Source organism: Cariama cristata, unplaced genomic scaffold (assembly GCF_000690535.1).
Source record: "Cariama cristata isolate BGI_N322 unplaced genomic scaffold, ASM69053v1 scaffold1934, whole genome shotgun sequence".
Taxonomy (NCBI): domain Eukaryota; kingdom Metazoa; phylum Chordata; class Aves; order Cariamiformes; family Cariamidae; genus Cariama; species Cariama cristata.
Window position 1 is genome coordinate 6 of NW_009610999.1, and position 15,919 is coordinate 15,924.

Consider the following 15,919-nt stretch of genomic DNA (forward strand, 5'->3'; position numbering starts at 1 on the left):
AACCATAATGATTCTATGATTCAAATAGAATCAGGCAGTAAGTACCGCATGGACCTGTTCTGGATGTAATACTATTTGATTCTCTCAATATCTACAAATATATCAGACAGGAATATAAATTCAAAATGCTTTCAACTACTAGCTTTAGAAAGGATTATATCCAAGAGTAGTAATGCTACAGTAATTGTTCAGCAACATCAATTTAAAACATTCCTGTGTCTTGCTCCTCAGCAGTTCCTTCCCACTTCCAATGTGGAGTATTTACAATCATATGGTGGTGGGCTTTGCTATAAACAGTATCAAAGTCAAGATCTCTGAATGGAAGATTTAAAAACCTCAGGACTCTGGCCAAGTTTAGATTGCAGCCCTTGACCTCCCAAACAAAGGCTGGTAGCACATTTTTCAATATGACTGGATGAGCAGGAGCACTTTAGTCTAGTATTGTTCAACTATAACACCTCACATTTGTTCTTAATGGATTTCAGTCCATTTCTCTAATTTGTCAGGACAATTTTGAAGGTAGAGTTATTGCCATACATACCGAGTTGTGAAGCTACAGCAATAGGAAGAAGCAATCATTTCAGCAATTTTTTTAAAGGCAACAGACATTACCAAAGTTCAGTGCAGTCAATAATGCCAACTTCTGTGGAAAAAACCCTACTGCTACCCTGAAACATACCAGCATAAAGCCAGGTAGAAAACCATAAAGTTTCTAGTTAGCGCTGCTAGGGCCCCAGTTAAGATAGCGGGTCTACATTCACATGCTCCACTTCAAGAAGTGGACCAACTAGAAAGAATCCAGAGGGCATCAACAACAGAGCAGAAGTCTAAAACCCATGTGGAACGACTGAACAAACTGAAGTTACTTAGTTTACAGGGGAATGAGAACATTCTTCAACTAACTTCCAGACAAAAGATGGGAAAACTTATTTTCACCTCCCCAGATGAAAAGATGTACATTAAAGATTAAACATGCATTGAACACTGGGGAGAAAATATTTTCCAATGTTACATCCAGTAAAGCGTTGTGAAAGATTGCCTAAGGAGAGCGGAAAGGCTCCCTGATGAGGTTTACGAGAATGACTTTCTATTTGTCCTTTCGGCCTTGGAACTGAAAAGTGAACTAGATGGTCTTCCAAGTTATATGATTTTTTATTTATTCTGTCCTCTTTCTAAATACAGATAATGTATTTCTGTAAATGTTTTCTCAATTCCACATTCTAAAGAAGGACACAGCTTGATCACAGGACCGCGACCTATAGACTCAAGGATCAGAGTGACTTCATGCTACCGGGGTCAGGTTGGGTTATAAGCATGCAGGACAGCAACTGCATTCATTGCCTATCTGCAGGCTACAGTACAGCGAGACAGTGGGCCAGTTCATAATAATACTTACTTCTCTGCTGCATGACATATTGTGCCACATGTGTCAGCCATATCATCGACAAGAATCGCTACTCTGTCTTTCACGTCACCAACCAAGACCATTCTGTCCACTTCATTTGCCTTCTTTCTCTCCTTATGAATGAGAGCAAATTCCACATTCAGTCTGTCAGCAATTGAAGTAACCCTAAGTTACAGGAAGAAACACAGAACATTTAGAGGATTATTTTAAAAGAAAGAACAGAGCGATACATGTGTATGTCACAAAACACAGTTTTTGTATTTCCTGGCTTTCAAATTACTGCAGCACAAACTTTTACAAGTAATGAGACAGGTTAGAAACAATCTTAATTCACTGCTAATAAATACAGCCAGGGAGTCTCAAGTTATACTCCAGAAATTGTGTTGGGTTTTTTTTTTTTTTAATTGAATTGACTTTGGTTTTCTGTCATTAAATGCCTGGCTTTGAAACCATTTCAGCTATTCACAAGCTTTTATTAAGCTGCTGCAATACCTAGTCACACTAGATAATTTAAAGTAGAGGTAGCGTCTATTCTACGCCTAGAGCAGCATGCCCTTTAACATCCTAACTGAAAATACCATTGCAGGAATGTGAAACCAAACCAAAGGGGAAAACCAAACAAGTAAGTTAATAGTGATTAATAATTCTTTTAGCAGTACTTGACTAGTAACAAAGTAGCTTACTTCATTAGTAATTCCCTTAGCATACATCTCCTTGACAAAGATCTTTTAATACTATTCAGGGTGACCTCAGGTGGCCAGACAAACTTCCAACAACGAACTTAACTTGTTACAGACTTCTGATTGCTCTTTTTCAGTTTTTTTTAATATACCAGGGCTGGTAGGTATAAAGACACAGGAATAAACAATACCGTGCTTTTTCCATGCTGGCAAAACCTTGTAGCCAGTCTTTTTAGAATACCTTTAGAATGTTGTTAACAAGGTTATTAACACGTACAGTTAATAGAGAATACATTTTTGCTTCTTTACCACTTAAATATGAAGGAGTTGCTAGTTACTGTATTTCAAAACTGGGTGATAAACAAAAAACCCAAATGTTTTGTTTTGTGAATAATAGTGCAATTTCATAGCAAGTCTCAATACCTCAGAGGCATTATGATATCAATAGAATTTGCATGCCTTATTTTAGTCAAAAGTTAATAAGCTGGGAAAAAAACCAAGCAAATGGTAAGAAACAAAAAAAGAATTCAGGTATTTTAAATGAGTGCAAGAACATTTTTTTTTTTTAATTTCTTTAATGCTTACAGATTTAAATTTTAAGACAAACTTTCTTCACATTCTATTCAGTTTTCATTAACCCAAATATTATTTTGAAGGTCTACATGTTTTAAATGGAAGGAACAGATTATTTTCTTTACATGACATTACTGAAGGCAAAGGACAAGCTGTGAATTTATTGAAAGCAACATCTTCTCCTACTTCACCAGGAACTGCTTGGTTGCATTACAACAGAAAGGTACCAAAGATAAATTCTGTCTATCTATGTTAAATACAGTGAGAGTGGTCCTCAAAAAATAAACTCTTATGATCAACTTGATAATATACAAATATTTGGTAGGGGAAAAAATGCTGTCTTCTGACTTGAATTCTAAGCAAAGGCTGTATTTTGTTCAAATATCCAGATAGGAACAAAGAAATTTATTTGACCGAGTCATCTGAATTTTAGAATGTTTTCTATAGTTTATATTCTTCACATTTTTAACTTGATTAATTTAAACAGGAACAACTATAGAGTTCTAATCAGTCTTATTTCCCTATTAGTTATTACAACATGAACAGTCACAACAGACTCAAGTACTTCAATTAAAATCAAATTATGACAGTCTTTCACATTTTTCCCCATACCACATTCAAAATACTTAAATTACTATGAGTTTATAAGATTCTGACTTCATTTTTCTCTGTTCCCATTTAGTTTTGTAGCAGCCGCATGACTAATAAAACTTGAGAATAAGCATTTTGCCTCAATGGCATGCTTTATCACCTCAACAGCCAGTGTGCTTCCGAGCTTTTGCATTAGTTTATCCTCAATAGATACCAAATAAAAGATATTCTGCTAAACGAGTAACGCATGCAGCAAAGAAAGAAACACTCCAATGAATGAACTTTTCTATTTTCACCTTTTGCCACTCAAAACAAAAACTTCACTCCCTTTTTCTAGTATTCACAGTGCACAACTTGGGGTCCATAGATTCACAGTTGGAATGCAATAACGTAAAGAAAAAAGAAACACGACTCAAGGAAGCTCTTACCTAAATGCCAGCACGTACAGTGGGGAGAGGCCATATGCTTTGATAGAGAAGGGAAACTTAGGCAATTCCAGAGCGAAGCAGGAAGAGGTGCAGCAACTGGACTAAAGCAGCAAGCAGCAGGAAAAATCTCTTCCCTCCTGCGGAGGGATTCAGCTAATGAGGCCATATCCAGGGAGAGAGAAAAAGATTTTCTTTAGAGTGTAGAAAGCTCCTGGATGTTTTCAAGCATGAACAACACTGGAAGAACTAGTTGCTCTGTTTCTGCAGTGCAGTTGGATTCATCAGTGATGCACCCTATATCTTGCACAATTCATAGAAGAAAAAAGAAGACTAGACAAACTAGTTCATTAACCACTAGTTCGTTAAGCACTAACTATATGGAAAACTAATAGTTTCAGGCTTGTATAGTACCTTTTTGCACCACCTGCATCAGGTGAGACTATGATACAGTTTCTCCACTCCAAAATGTTCTCTTTAATCCACTGCAGCACTGCAGGTTCTGCATACAGGTTATCTACTGGAATGTCAAAGAAACCCTAGTCCGAAAGAGAAAAAAAGTTTCATGAATATACGTTTACGTCTTACCAGGAACGAAGACACAGTGAAAGAATCAAGCCTTTGCCTTTCACGTATGGTAGAACTTTAATTAGTATTTTACACTGGCCTAATTCTGCCCTTTGATATTACTATGAAATACAGCAGAAGTTAGCAAATATTAAGGTCTCTAAGTATCTCACTCAAGAGTAGTAAAATAAAGAACAGTTGTTCTCAAATGATATAAAAATCAGAAAACAAGATCCCCTTCAGGCACTCAAGTACATTTGCGCTTGTGAAAAAGCTGTCAAAAAAGCCAGTGAGTAATACTCAACTTCCATAAACTTCAACTGCTTGATATGAACAGTAGTATTTCAATATGGGGAAGATTCAAGTGAGTATTACTTCAGCAGCAGAAATGGAGTCTTTCTTTTTGTGCAAGTTGTAACAACAAGAAATCTGTGTTAGACCACAAATGAAACTGCTTTTTATTTGCGTGACAGCCATCTAGCGTAATAGGAAATTCTGATTAAACAGAATACCAGAACTGGAAGAGAAGGTATTTTCTAGAAAAAACAAGGTATCTTGAAAAGGAGGTACACATGAGAATGACAAACGATGTCCGCTCTGTGTCTGAGGAAAGAGTTTTGTGATTTGCTGGATTCAGGAGTAAGCCAGCTAAGGGTTGCCAGCCTCCATCTCCACTTCTCTTAAGAGAACATTGTTCTCTTAGCTGTAAGAACAAAACTCTACCTAGGGCAGTACTATAATCTCTGACCAGGCCAAGGTTAAGAGAAGTTGCCCTGAACCAATATATTTTATGCTGTGGGAGCTCTTACACTAGACTTGGCAAATTCCACTGAAGACTCCAATGCACAAGTATTTGAAGTGCCTGCAAAATCACCCCATAAAATCAAGGCTGGTCTCTTTCAAAAAGGGAATTTAATTAGAAACAGGTAGTAAGACTTTCTCTGAACCCTGAGAATTACACTTCTGTACACAGCCTTTCAAAACAATGGGGAAAAAAATCCCAGAATTAATATTAGCCTTTCATGTTAATTCAGTAGCCACATTTAGTAAGAACTGACAGTTACCTGGATCTGAGAAGCATGCAAGTCCATGGTGATGATGTGGTCAGCCCCCGCAACCGACAGCATGTTGGCAACAAGTTTTGCAGAGATTGGAGCACGACTCTGAGGAATAAAGCACAAATGTTAAATTTTAAAACGATTTTGACTAGATGCAAGGAGTCAGAAGATTAGCTACTTTTACGGCTTTTTCCTTTAGAATATTTGGAATCTAGATCTGAAGAGCTCCCTAACTTTAGGTAAACTAGCTTGTCCATAGCTTATCTGGCTACTAGGGGTTTGAAACTCAGCAAAACATTTAGGAATATCTAAATCAGTTTGCACAGTCTGCCTAAGAATGCTTTGTAGTAATTAGACTGACTAACAAGCAGATAAAATTGAGGATATAATTTTCCAATTCTTCTATTTAAAACTTTCAGCTAGTTTTTCTATAGCAGAAAGACAATCTCCATTTCTCTAAGCCACTACCCTACATTAACATCCAACACTCAAGCCACTATCCTGTTCTAAAAAAACATTGCCAAAATCAAAGATTGAAGGCAGAGTGAGCCCAACTTTTGAAAATATTGCTTTAAAACAAAGTTAGTATCAAGTATTTCTTCATAATATCGTAAAGCTTGTAACAGATCTATGTTGGCAGGGATCCTCTACCCCAGCCCATTTATTTATTCTTTTTTGTTAATTTAAGGCTTAATTGTTGAATGCAATCAGGAATCTAGAATTCCCAAAAGGGACAGGGGGATGAAAAAAAAAAATAAACAGAGAAGTGGAAAGGAAAAAAGAGCAGCAGAAAATCTAATTAGCAGAGTTAATGCCAATGTCAAAAGCTTTTAAAAAAAGTGACAAGGATACAGAACAAACAGCAACATAAAAAAAGAGAGAAGATGGTAAATCATGACTGGAGGATACCTCACTTTTTTTTTTTTTAGCAACTCCAAAGGTTTTTTTTCAGATTTTTAAGCTCTGAAAAAAAGCTATGTTGCCCTAGACAGCTTTCTCTAACAGAAATACTGAACAAAACCTCCTGTTTTGTTTTTGTCAATCTTTAAATAAGGCTAATAGCTGGCAATAACATTAGCATGAAGGCAGACCTGCAATTCAGAGGTTCCATCTCACTATCAGGCTCTGTTTTTTCCTGGCAGTGTATTCTCTCCTGCTACATCTCTTTATCAGCCAGCCTCGTTTAGCCTCCTAGGAACCCCCTCTCCCTCCACCCCATACACACCATTACAGAGTCTCTCTGCTCTCCTTCCACTGGTGCTCAAGGGCATAACCCAAAATAAGCTGAACCACTGCCAAATTAACCTGGATGCTTTTCTGTCTGTGCCATATCAAGGAGCCAGTATTTTCCTCAGAACTTGTGCTAATTTAGGTGGAAACTCGGCATTTCTGTGTTTTAACCCACAGATTGCCAACATACTTCCAGAAAAGAAACTGAGATATTACAGTCTTTCTTATGGCTGGATCAAGTTTATCACCATCATTACAGAAATTCTTCATTTTGGAAACCATCCCTTTTGGTTTTTGTGTTTCACAGAGTATCACACCATTTGGTCTGTGCAGGATACATATATGCAACAGCTAGCACTTCCCCAGATCTCTGCAATTGAGCATAGAGCTTCCATAAGAGGTTGCTATCATTAGAGCTTCAGCACAGCTGAATTTCCAGTTACTGAGGACTATGCTGCTCTTCATTTAAGTTTAGTTCTGTAAGGACCAAGTTGGCCAAAGCTTTCTGGATATTCCTATTATTAGTAGTAAACATTTGGTTCATGCCATGTAAATTCCTCATCACTTCAGCTCATCTTAGCAGTACAAATGGACATCTTTAAGCTGGGCTTCAAAATATTCTCAAATCTCCAGCAACATCTAAGAAAACAAAGATTTAGTTTCTACTCCTTTGACTCTATCACAATGTTCTCTTATCAGCCCTTTGCAAAGATCTGTTTTGATGTGACAGATAAGCTGAACTAACGGGTGATGCTGAAACCAGAGGTTTGCTCCCCTGTTTGTCCAATCCCTTCTTCTGAGGCTTTACACTCCCACCACTTCCCTTGTGCTGCACACCAGGACTTGTCTGAACCCACAGCAGCCAGATGACGCAGTGCAAATGGAAGAAAAGGGAGAAGATGGCAGCAAACCAGGACCACCCACTCTGGCAGAAACGAGTATCTAGCTCAGGCTAACTGCTAAACGCAAATTACATTCTTCCCAGAACGTGGTCTGCCATTTCCACTACATCTGGCATAATGAATTTTGCTTTTACTTTTTTTCATTTCTGTTCAATGTGAATGCCACTTAGTTTATCTCATGTATCGATATCATGAGTATCATCATCACAAAAAAACCCACACCCAAAATACTTTCCTGCATCCAATACTAACGTATACGTTACCAGTTGCTACTTCTTTCAGCTGCTGGCCTTGCAGGCTGCCTTCCCAGAAGGAAGAACTTGAAGGTTTTATGACTAGGTAACTTACTCTAGCAGACATGCGCACATCACAGATTGCCTACGTGTTGGTGGACAGAGGGTCTTGGAAGGAAAGATAGCCAGACACCAATACCTGTTTCTCAAGAACGGGCTAATAGGAGATTAAGACAAATGAAGTTTACAGCTATCTGACAGTTTCCTTTACACAAAACTGTGCATTAAAAGAAGACACACATGACATGTTCAAAAGGATTTAAGACTTGATTGCTTGCATAGAAAATAAGTTTTGTGCTACAATATGATCCAAATTGAAGATTATTTTAAAATCAAAGGAAGTATATTCATAGGAACCTCAGATAACCTCGCCTCATTATTCAGAAACTTGGATGACAAAGATAGATGCGAACTCAAGATATTCTTTATCTTGGAGTTTGTAAGGTTTGCTTCTGATCAGAGAGGCAAGAACACAAAGAGATTCACAGTATTCATTGTTCCATTCTTTGACACAATTTGAGATTAGTTTCAGAATTATTAGTGTGAAACGCAACATTACATTATGTACAGAAACTAAATTGTAAAAAAAAATAAATCACTGAGTTTTTGGGTCCTAAGTAAACTCCCTGCTTACATATAACAAGTTACATAAATGATTTCTTCCTTTGTGATGCATTCCAAATTTATTCACAATTCTTAAAATTACCAGGGGTGGGGGGGATCCACAAAGCTAACATAAACCTCACAAGAGTAACTGTGCAAAGGACACATAGCTGAAAGTAAAAGTTGTCCATCAAGATTAAAGCTCTGTTGCCTTTAAGCAGCTTATTACATTGTCTTGCTCAAAATGCATCACGTGCATACTGAACAAAAAAAAATAAAATAAAAAAACCCAAGAAACCCCAAAGATTTATAACTGGAACTTTCACTTCCAAGAAAGCCAGTTGTGAAGTGTATGGATACTGAATGTTCAGTAACATATTACCTCAATTTGTCATTTCAAAAATGAGATATGCTTTGAAGCTTCAGAAGTTGACAGCCATTATCTTGAATGTCCAGATAAAATTTTAACTGGAAGCTAGGAGCTTTCTAGTAGCAAATTATTCCCCAGGATTACTGTCATGGCCTAGGTGAAACACAACCGAAATCAAGAAGTGAAACTGAAAATGTTCCTAGATATACATAATGTAACCCAGTAAATTTCACCCTTTAAGGCCATATTAATGGAAATGCATAGTGTTAGATTTTAAAAAAAAAAAAAAAAAAAAAAAAAGGATACCTACCCAACGCTCCACGGACCCCTTCTACAAATCAAAAAAACAAAGTTACATGAGCTGTAGAACACCAAACTCACCTGTCACTCTACATCTAACTTATCTCAAAGGTATCTCTGCAGCATCCTATATAAATGTGTCCTGCCCAGGGCTTGGAAGGTTAGTATAATTAGAGGATGCATAAATGCAACTATGGCCAAAGCACAGATACACCTGTGCTAATGTTAAATTAGCTAGCTTGTGTACCAGAAGTATTCTAGTTTATAGCAGCACTTGATTGTGTCTAAATTAATTTACCAACTTTTCTACAATTCTCAGCAAGCCTTTTATTTTTTCTCCAAACCTCTGTTTCTCATTTACAGCTAGTCCAGGTTTAATGCTAAAATTTCCAGAGTAGATTACATAGGCCTTGTTCAGAATATGGTATTTTACTGCAAGGCCCTTCCCTTAAAGAAAGAAATAAAGAGCACTTTCATTGTTCTCAGCGATCATAGCTGTAACAGAGGCATGGAGAATACAGGGTTATTTCAAGCAGCAAGGACTCAGTCTATTTAGTTCTTTATGGATTAAAGTCAACAACTTAAATTCAAACCAGAAAACAGCATCCAGCTAGTAAAGATTATACTGCTTCAGTTCATAGTCAAGCAAACTACAGCAATATCTTTCACCAGAGAGAAGAAAATTTGTGTATAACCATAGGAAGAAAATGGCTGGCACTTTCCTGACACTTCAGGCAGCATACAAAGCTTGTGCACTCAACATGGGTCAAAGACCAAGTGATGTGATGCAATCCAACAGCGGGAGGAAAGATCTCCCTATCAATAAGCTGTCCAATGTTGACAGCTATATTATAGCTTATTTTGCAACATGGAGGTCAACTACCAAGGTTAACTTCCAAAGATGGCAAACATTTTCTCAATTGCAAAACAGGCATAAAAAAAAAAGAAAAAAAGAAATGGCTTGCCTAGAATTGCAGGAGAACTCAGTGACACCCAGAGAACAGTCTGGAACCATGCTCAAAATTTCTGTTAATCAAAATCACAAAATGCTCCTGAGTGACATGCTGGGCCACCACACTGTGGGTTTTAAGTGTCTCTCAGAAGTCTGCCGCATGGATTTTGGGTACCCTTGACAAGGCATAACCCAGACGCATGGAAAACTTGGGACATACTCATTCTTCTCCCACACCAAGAACTTACAGGATGGTCCAGTAGAATCTTCCAATATGAATTTGGAAATTAAAACATGAGATGCTTTCCTTCCTTTTCAACAAAACGTTTATCGCTCTTTTGATAAAAAGTATTTCAACTTTCCTGATTAAGGGAGAACATTATTCAATACAAAATGCAGCAAAAATGAAGTTCCAAAAGATGTGTGCAAAGTATGGGGAGCTACTATCTAACTCCTGAATTCTGTTTTTGGAATTATAACAAGTGGGTCTTGGTAATATCAGTATGGTGTTAGAGAGCCTGCACTTAAAGAATGAGTATACCAGAAAATAACTTTTTTGTATTTAGTTTTGTTCTCAGACATCACAGGCTGAGCATTACATATTTTGTAATATCAGCTATTATTTTTAGCTTCTGCATTACTTCTCAGTCCTGTTATGTTTTTATATAAAAGAACGTAAAGAACAGAAAGCTTTCAGGATGGTTTGCTTCATGCCCAAAGTGAAAGGGAAGGGGCAGTCCATTTATGGGAAGTATCAGACGGGGGCAATTTTCCAAAAAGACAACCATTGCAATCCAATCTTAAAAGCCAAATTCACATTTATTCTTGTTAGTCCTTTTCGAGTGAGTTTAGGTAAAAGTAACATTCACATAACACATTAGAAGTGTTTTTGTATATATAGTAGAGACGGCAAAGTTTAGCTCTGTATTTTTTAAAATCAAACTCACTTGCCACAGAGAGTTTGTTACTGTGTTACCAACTTGGCTGAACTGCTATATTCATCAGTTATTGCAGACCAAATTCAGGAAAGAGGCACTAAGATCAGAAGAGTATTTATGGGGTTTCCATACAATTTTTGGTCTGCATCAATTAAAATAATTATTACAGATATATAAAACATTTTTTATCTGCCCTGCAGCATAAATTAATGTTTTTATTAATTACTGCTACGCATGGCAGATTTAATCAGTTCCTTCCAATTGGCTCTCAGTTTAACCATATAGGGTAAAACCCACCTACATAATCGTTACAGCACTTCAAATTCAGGATTTAATTCCATGCAATTAAAATTTTTAAAAGGGTGTACTTTCTTCATATATAGAGGTGTAAAAAAAAAAAAAAAAAAAAAAAGTAGGAAAAGCAGAAAAACAGTCCCATAAGGTGAGGTTTGCTAGCAGAGTACTCTGCAATATACCACACACATAGGATGTACCTACTTTTTCAAACTGAAGGCATGTCAATTATCAAAACAGAAGCAAAAAATAATTTATTGTCTCATTTGAGTCACAATTCACCTATAGATGAAATAATTGAACGTTTTACCAAAAAAGGATGAAAAACAAAAAAGCAAATCTTTCAAATCACTTAAATGTTTATGAAAATATGTTTCATCTCCAAAAATTTCAAGTGAAGAAGATGCAAAAAACCTTCCATAATTACACAGTTTTTACCTACCTTGTCTTTCTTATCTTGCCTGGCATATGGAAAACATGGAATTACAGCAGTCACTCTGGAGGATGATGCAATCTTGCAAGCATTGATCATGATGAGCAGTTCCATTAAGTTGTCATTTATTTCTCCACAGCCACTCTGGATGATATACACATCTTCTCCTCTCACACTTTCACCAATCTCTACACTGAAAGAACAGGAGATGACCATTTAAACACTTGAATTGCTGCAAAAGTATTATTAAAGAATAAACAGGTTTGTTTTAACAAACTTTCATGGGTTTATCCCCATTATAGTAACATTTTTTTTTTTACAGTGATTTGGATAACTGTCCTCTTGATACAAAGTCTATTTCAATGTAAGCCAGTCTAAAATTTACTTCAGCCTAAATACGGTCTTCATAAGGTCAGCACCAATCAACATGTAACTATGGCTATAGCACTGACGCAGCTACGTGGTTATTGAATTTGATACTGCTTTTTTTGGTCTAATCTGTATATTCTGTATCCTTGCCTTCTCCAGAGGAGATGACCATTTAAAGAATAACCTGGATAAGTACAGAAACAATAGAGCAAACTTTAGAGCATTAAATACTATCTGCATCAAAATACTTCATTAAAATGGACAATTATTTTCATATGATAGTTAAGATGTTACTAAATTTGAGAAACTACTGCATTTTGGAAGACAGAAGTATTAAACCACACCTCAAAACCAGAAGTCTGGTTAAAATTTACACCATGATGTCCAAGTAAAGTAGTTTTTTAAAAAGAAAATCTTAGTGAAAAGCTAAGAGGGCTGCTCATCAACAGCTTGCCATGGCTCAACAACTCTCAAATTGTATCAGTTATTCTATTTCCTCTAGTTGTGCTTGCATACTTTTGTTCCTTATGATAGTATCTAAGAGTTCTTTTATTCTTCCACAAATTTCAAGGCAAATTCTAGCACTGATCATCGCTCACACCACAGAATTCAAGAATTAAATAGAATTTATAAATATACAAGAAAATTAAAAGAAATCAGTTGAATGTAGATTCTGTTTCAATTCTAGATCCAAGCAAGAGACATCTACTCTTGAACCACACTAACTTTTCACACCTGCTACTCCAAAAGTTAGACATAAGAACAGCAGACTAACCTTCATTTTTCCCTGATTCCATGCACAACGTACAAGAAATACAGACTTCCTAAAAAATGAGGCGATCGGATCTTTCAAACCCATGCTCTACTACGTTAGTCTTAATCATTAAACACTGAAATATCTTCGGCCCTTATTTAAAAGGTTGCATCTTTACCCAAGACACAAATAAGCAAAAGCTTCTAGCTAGAAACCATTCAGATGGCCCAGATGTGGGTAGAACAATTTCCTCTTCAATGCTGAGGCTTGTTCTAGTCACACACAGTCTGAACAACCTTCATTTATCAGCTTTCAGCGTGCTGTGTAAGACTTATTAGCTTTCTGTAGCTACAAAACACAAAAAGGAATTTACTGCTTAAAAAACATGTTAATGATATGCAAACATTTGATTTATTACCATCAAGATGGTTGAGTTCATGCTCTCAGCTCCCCTATTCAACTCCTCTGCAGTCCCAAACAAGCTATAAGAAGATCGTGTCTTAATTTTTCTCCTTAATTGTATACATTTTTTGCCTAAGAATGCTACCAGCAGGATTTCTTAAGGCCAAAAGAAAGCAAACCATCTAACAAACACCAGGATCTCTGGAAGGACAGAGGTGGTCAGGGACAGAGTCAACTGCAGATATGTCACTGTTAATCCAGGAATCCTTTTGGAAGCTTTCGTCATGGCACAAAGACACAATTTTTTAGTCATAAAACTTACTTCCCTGTCCAAGTTTTTGATCAACTCAATAGGGTTGTTCAGAGGAAACTGTTTTGATAAAAATATTTTCTTTGGTTTTCGAGCTGAAAAAGTTTTGGTCAACATCACTTAAGTTCAGGAAGACATTAAGTATATTCCATAATTGGACGAACTGGTCAGGTTTAATTAGAAACCCTACCAAAACCAGTTCTAGTGTTAGAATATCAGAGTTCCACTTCCTAGAAGAATAAACAAAACCAAATAAATAAATAAATAGAGAAACTGATCATTGCTTCTGAACACACAAATCCAGCTCCAAGTAAAGCATCTACCCACTAGCTTATGGAAGCAGCCTCAACCATCGTTATAGATTCGGGGTTATTATATGAGGGCTCAGAAAAATTATAGTCACCGCTTGACTCTGCACTTACACAGACCTGCTTAATAACAAGTGTTGTCACATGCCACACTTTTGGAACACCACCACATACAAAAGCTCCATGGCACCCCTTTCAACCCAAGACTGAAGTTACACGCCGGTTCTGGAAATCAACCTAGGAGCCATTACAAAGGACAAGAAAGCAGAAAAAGACTATGAAGAAAACACCGCCAGTTTTCCGGGGAGAATGTTACTGGAGTGACAAAAGAGGGCAGAATAAGATTTTAGTACCTGGGGGGAAAAAAAGTAACCACTAGTTTCATAGACACAGGAAAAAGTTCTGCTGAATGACAAAAATACATGATCTTAGTGTTCATTATATACACAAAGAACGGGAGTTCCTTTGCTCCTTTAAAAAACAGTCATTTCTAAGCATACCGCTAAGAAATAACAGGTTTCAGAAGGTCAGGCAATATACTTTGAGATAAATATAGATCTGGTTAAAACAATGGACCTGAAGTGATGCTTCTTCCATTGCCAGTAACTACTATCTTCTCTTCAATGACCTTGGGCTAGCAATATCTTTTTCATCTTCTAAACAACATAGAAAACAAATCTACTACTACTTTCTCTCTTGCTGCATTTGAAAAAAAATTTGGTTATGCTTTTCAGGCCAGAATGACATACTTATTTGGCACACAGAAATGTGAATATATGTGTATATGTATATAGAAATAACTTGTGTGTCCACTAGAAAAGGTATATGCAGACTAAAATAAATCAAGATTAATACTTGCATAGCACTCAGGAGTAACCCAGCTAAATGTGCCAGAGAATAGCATAATGTAATTATTGCACAAAGATCTCCCAGTCAACTGGACAGCTCTGCAGCAGATCAGTATCTCTTATTAAAGATTGGTTTTGAGAGGTATTGCGTAGACTCAGCCAACAGATACACAGTTACCTATTTTACCTTCATCGAGCCACATAGTGAAAGATAAAAAACAACTAAAAGTCATTGTGTCGCAAGTATTCCATCAGACATAGCCTGTAGTAGCCACATTGGGTTTTTTGGGGGTGGGTGCTTTTGTTGTTGTTGGGTTTTTTGTGTGTGTTTTATTTTTTTGGGGGGGGGAGTGGCAGTTTGAATTTTTTTTTTCTTTAAATACATTCAGCTATGAACGTGCCAATAATAAGAGACTATAAACTATTAGTATCAGATATCTGAAATATTGTACCTCAAATATCTATTAGAGAACACTAAGCTAACAGCAGTCAAACTTTGTGACAGTTACCTTATTAACATTACTACTAAATTCCACTTAGATCATCTATATCGTGACCTAATTAACTGTTTTGGAGGTTATTTAAACAATTTCACATAGCGAGGACACAGAGGAAGGACACAAGAACAAGCTCTTGCCTCAAGATTACAAGCTTTATTTGTTTTATGCAATTTAATCAAATTCAGCTATTTCGTAACGCTCAGTTTAAATAAACTTCTAGTTCAAGAAGAGTCAACAGAACCTGTACATTAAAAGCCCTGACAGCACACAATTGTGTTTTAAAGTAAAAATTAGAGAAATTAATAGCTCGCAAAAGTAATTAACTTCATTTGAGCCAGTTGCTTGGAATCCACAAGCACAAGGCTGTAGCTGGGAAAGGTACACATAAGACAGGACATGATGAAAAACAAGCTTGAGCGTTGGTATCTGCCTTCATCTTGCAAAGGCTGATTTGAGAGTTCAATTTAATAAGTAGAAACTTGGATAGACTAATTACCATGAATTAAGGATAAGGCTCAAAACCCACTTATGTTACAAACATATTTCAATGGCTGAGGCATCCATTAAGCAAATTCAAAATCAGGAGTTAACAGCAGGCTGAGCTCCTTCTGAGCCAGATTTGTAGTACACTCCCAACGGAACTTACAGCAATGGGAATTTTAAATTTGTACATCCTAACCAAAAAACACAGTTGTGGGGAAACAGGGGAGTAAATATGCAGAGCCAGACTAAAATTGTAAATAGTCTAAATCCGTAACTAGGATCCTGTTCAAATCATGCACTTAAAAGGGCTCTATGTACCTTTTTAAATAAT

The 15,919-nt window shown here is 36.7% G+C and overlaps 1 protein-coding gene across 1 annotated transcript; it reads right to left on the bottom strand.

Annotated features, from left to right (window-relative positions):
- Positions 1-1,392: 1,392 nt before the first annotated feature.
- Positions 1,393-11,804, bottom strand: LOC104155689 (ribose-phosphate pyrophosphokinase 2). Its single transcript, XM_009698062.1, has 5 exons — positions 11,624-11,804; positions 9,008-9,028; positions 5,306-5,404; positions 4,089-4,213; positions 1,393-1,570 (listed from the first exon to the last, which is right to left on the bottom strand). The coding sequence occupies exons 1-5, from the start codon at positions 11,726-11,728 to the stop codon at positions 1,393-1,395; spliced, it is 528 nt and encodes a 175-aa protein (XP_009696364.1). The 5' UTR covers positions 11,729-11,804.
- Between the last annotated feature and the right edge of the window lie 4,115 nt (positions 11,805-15,919).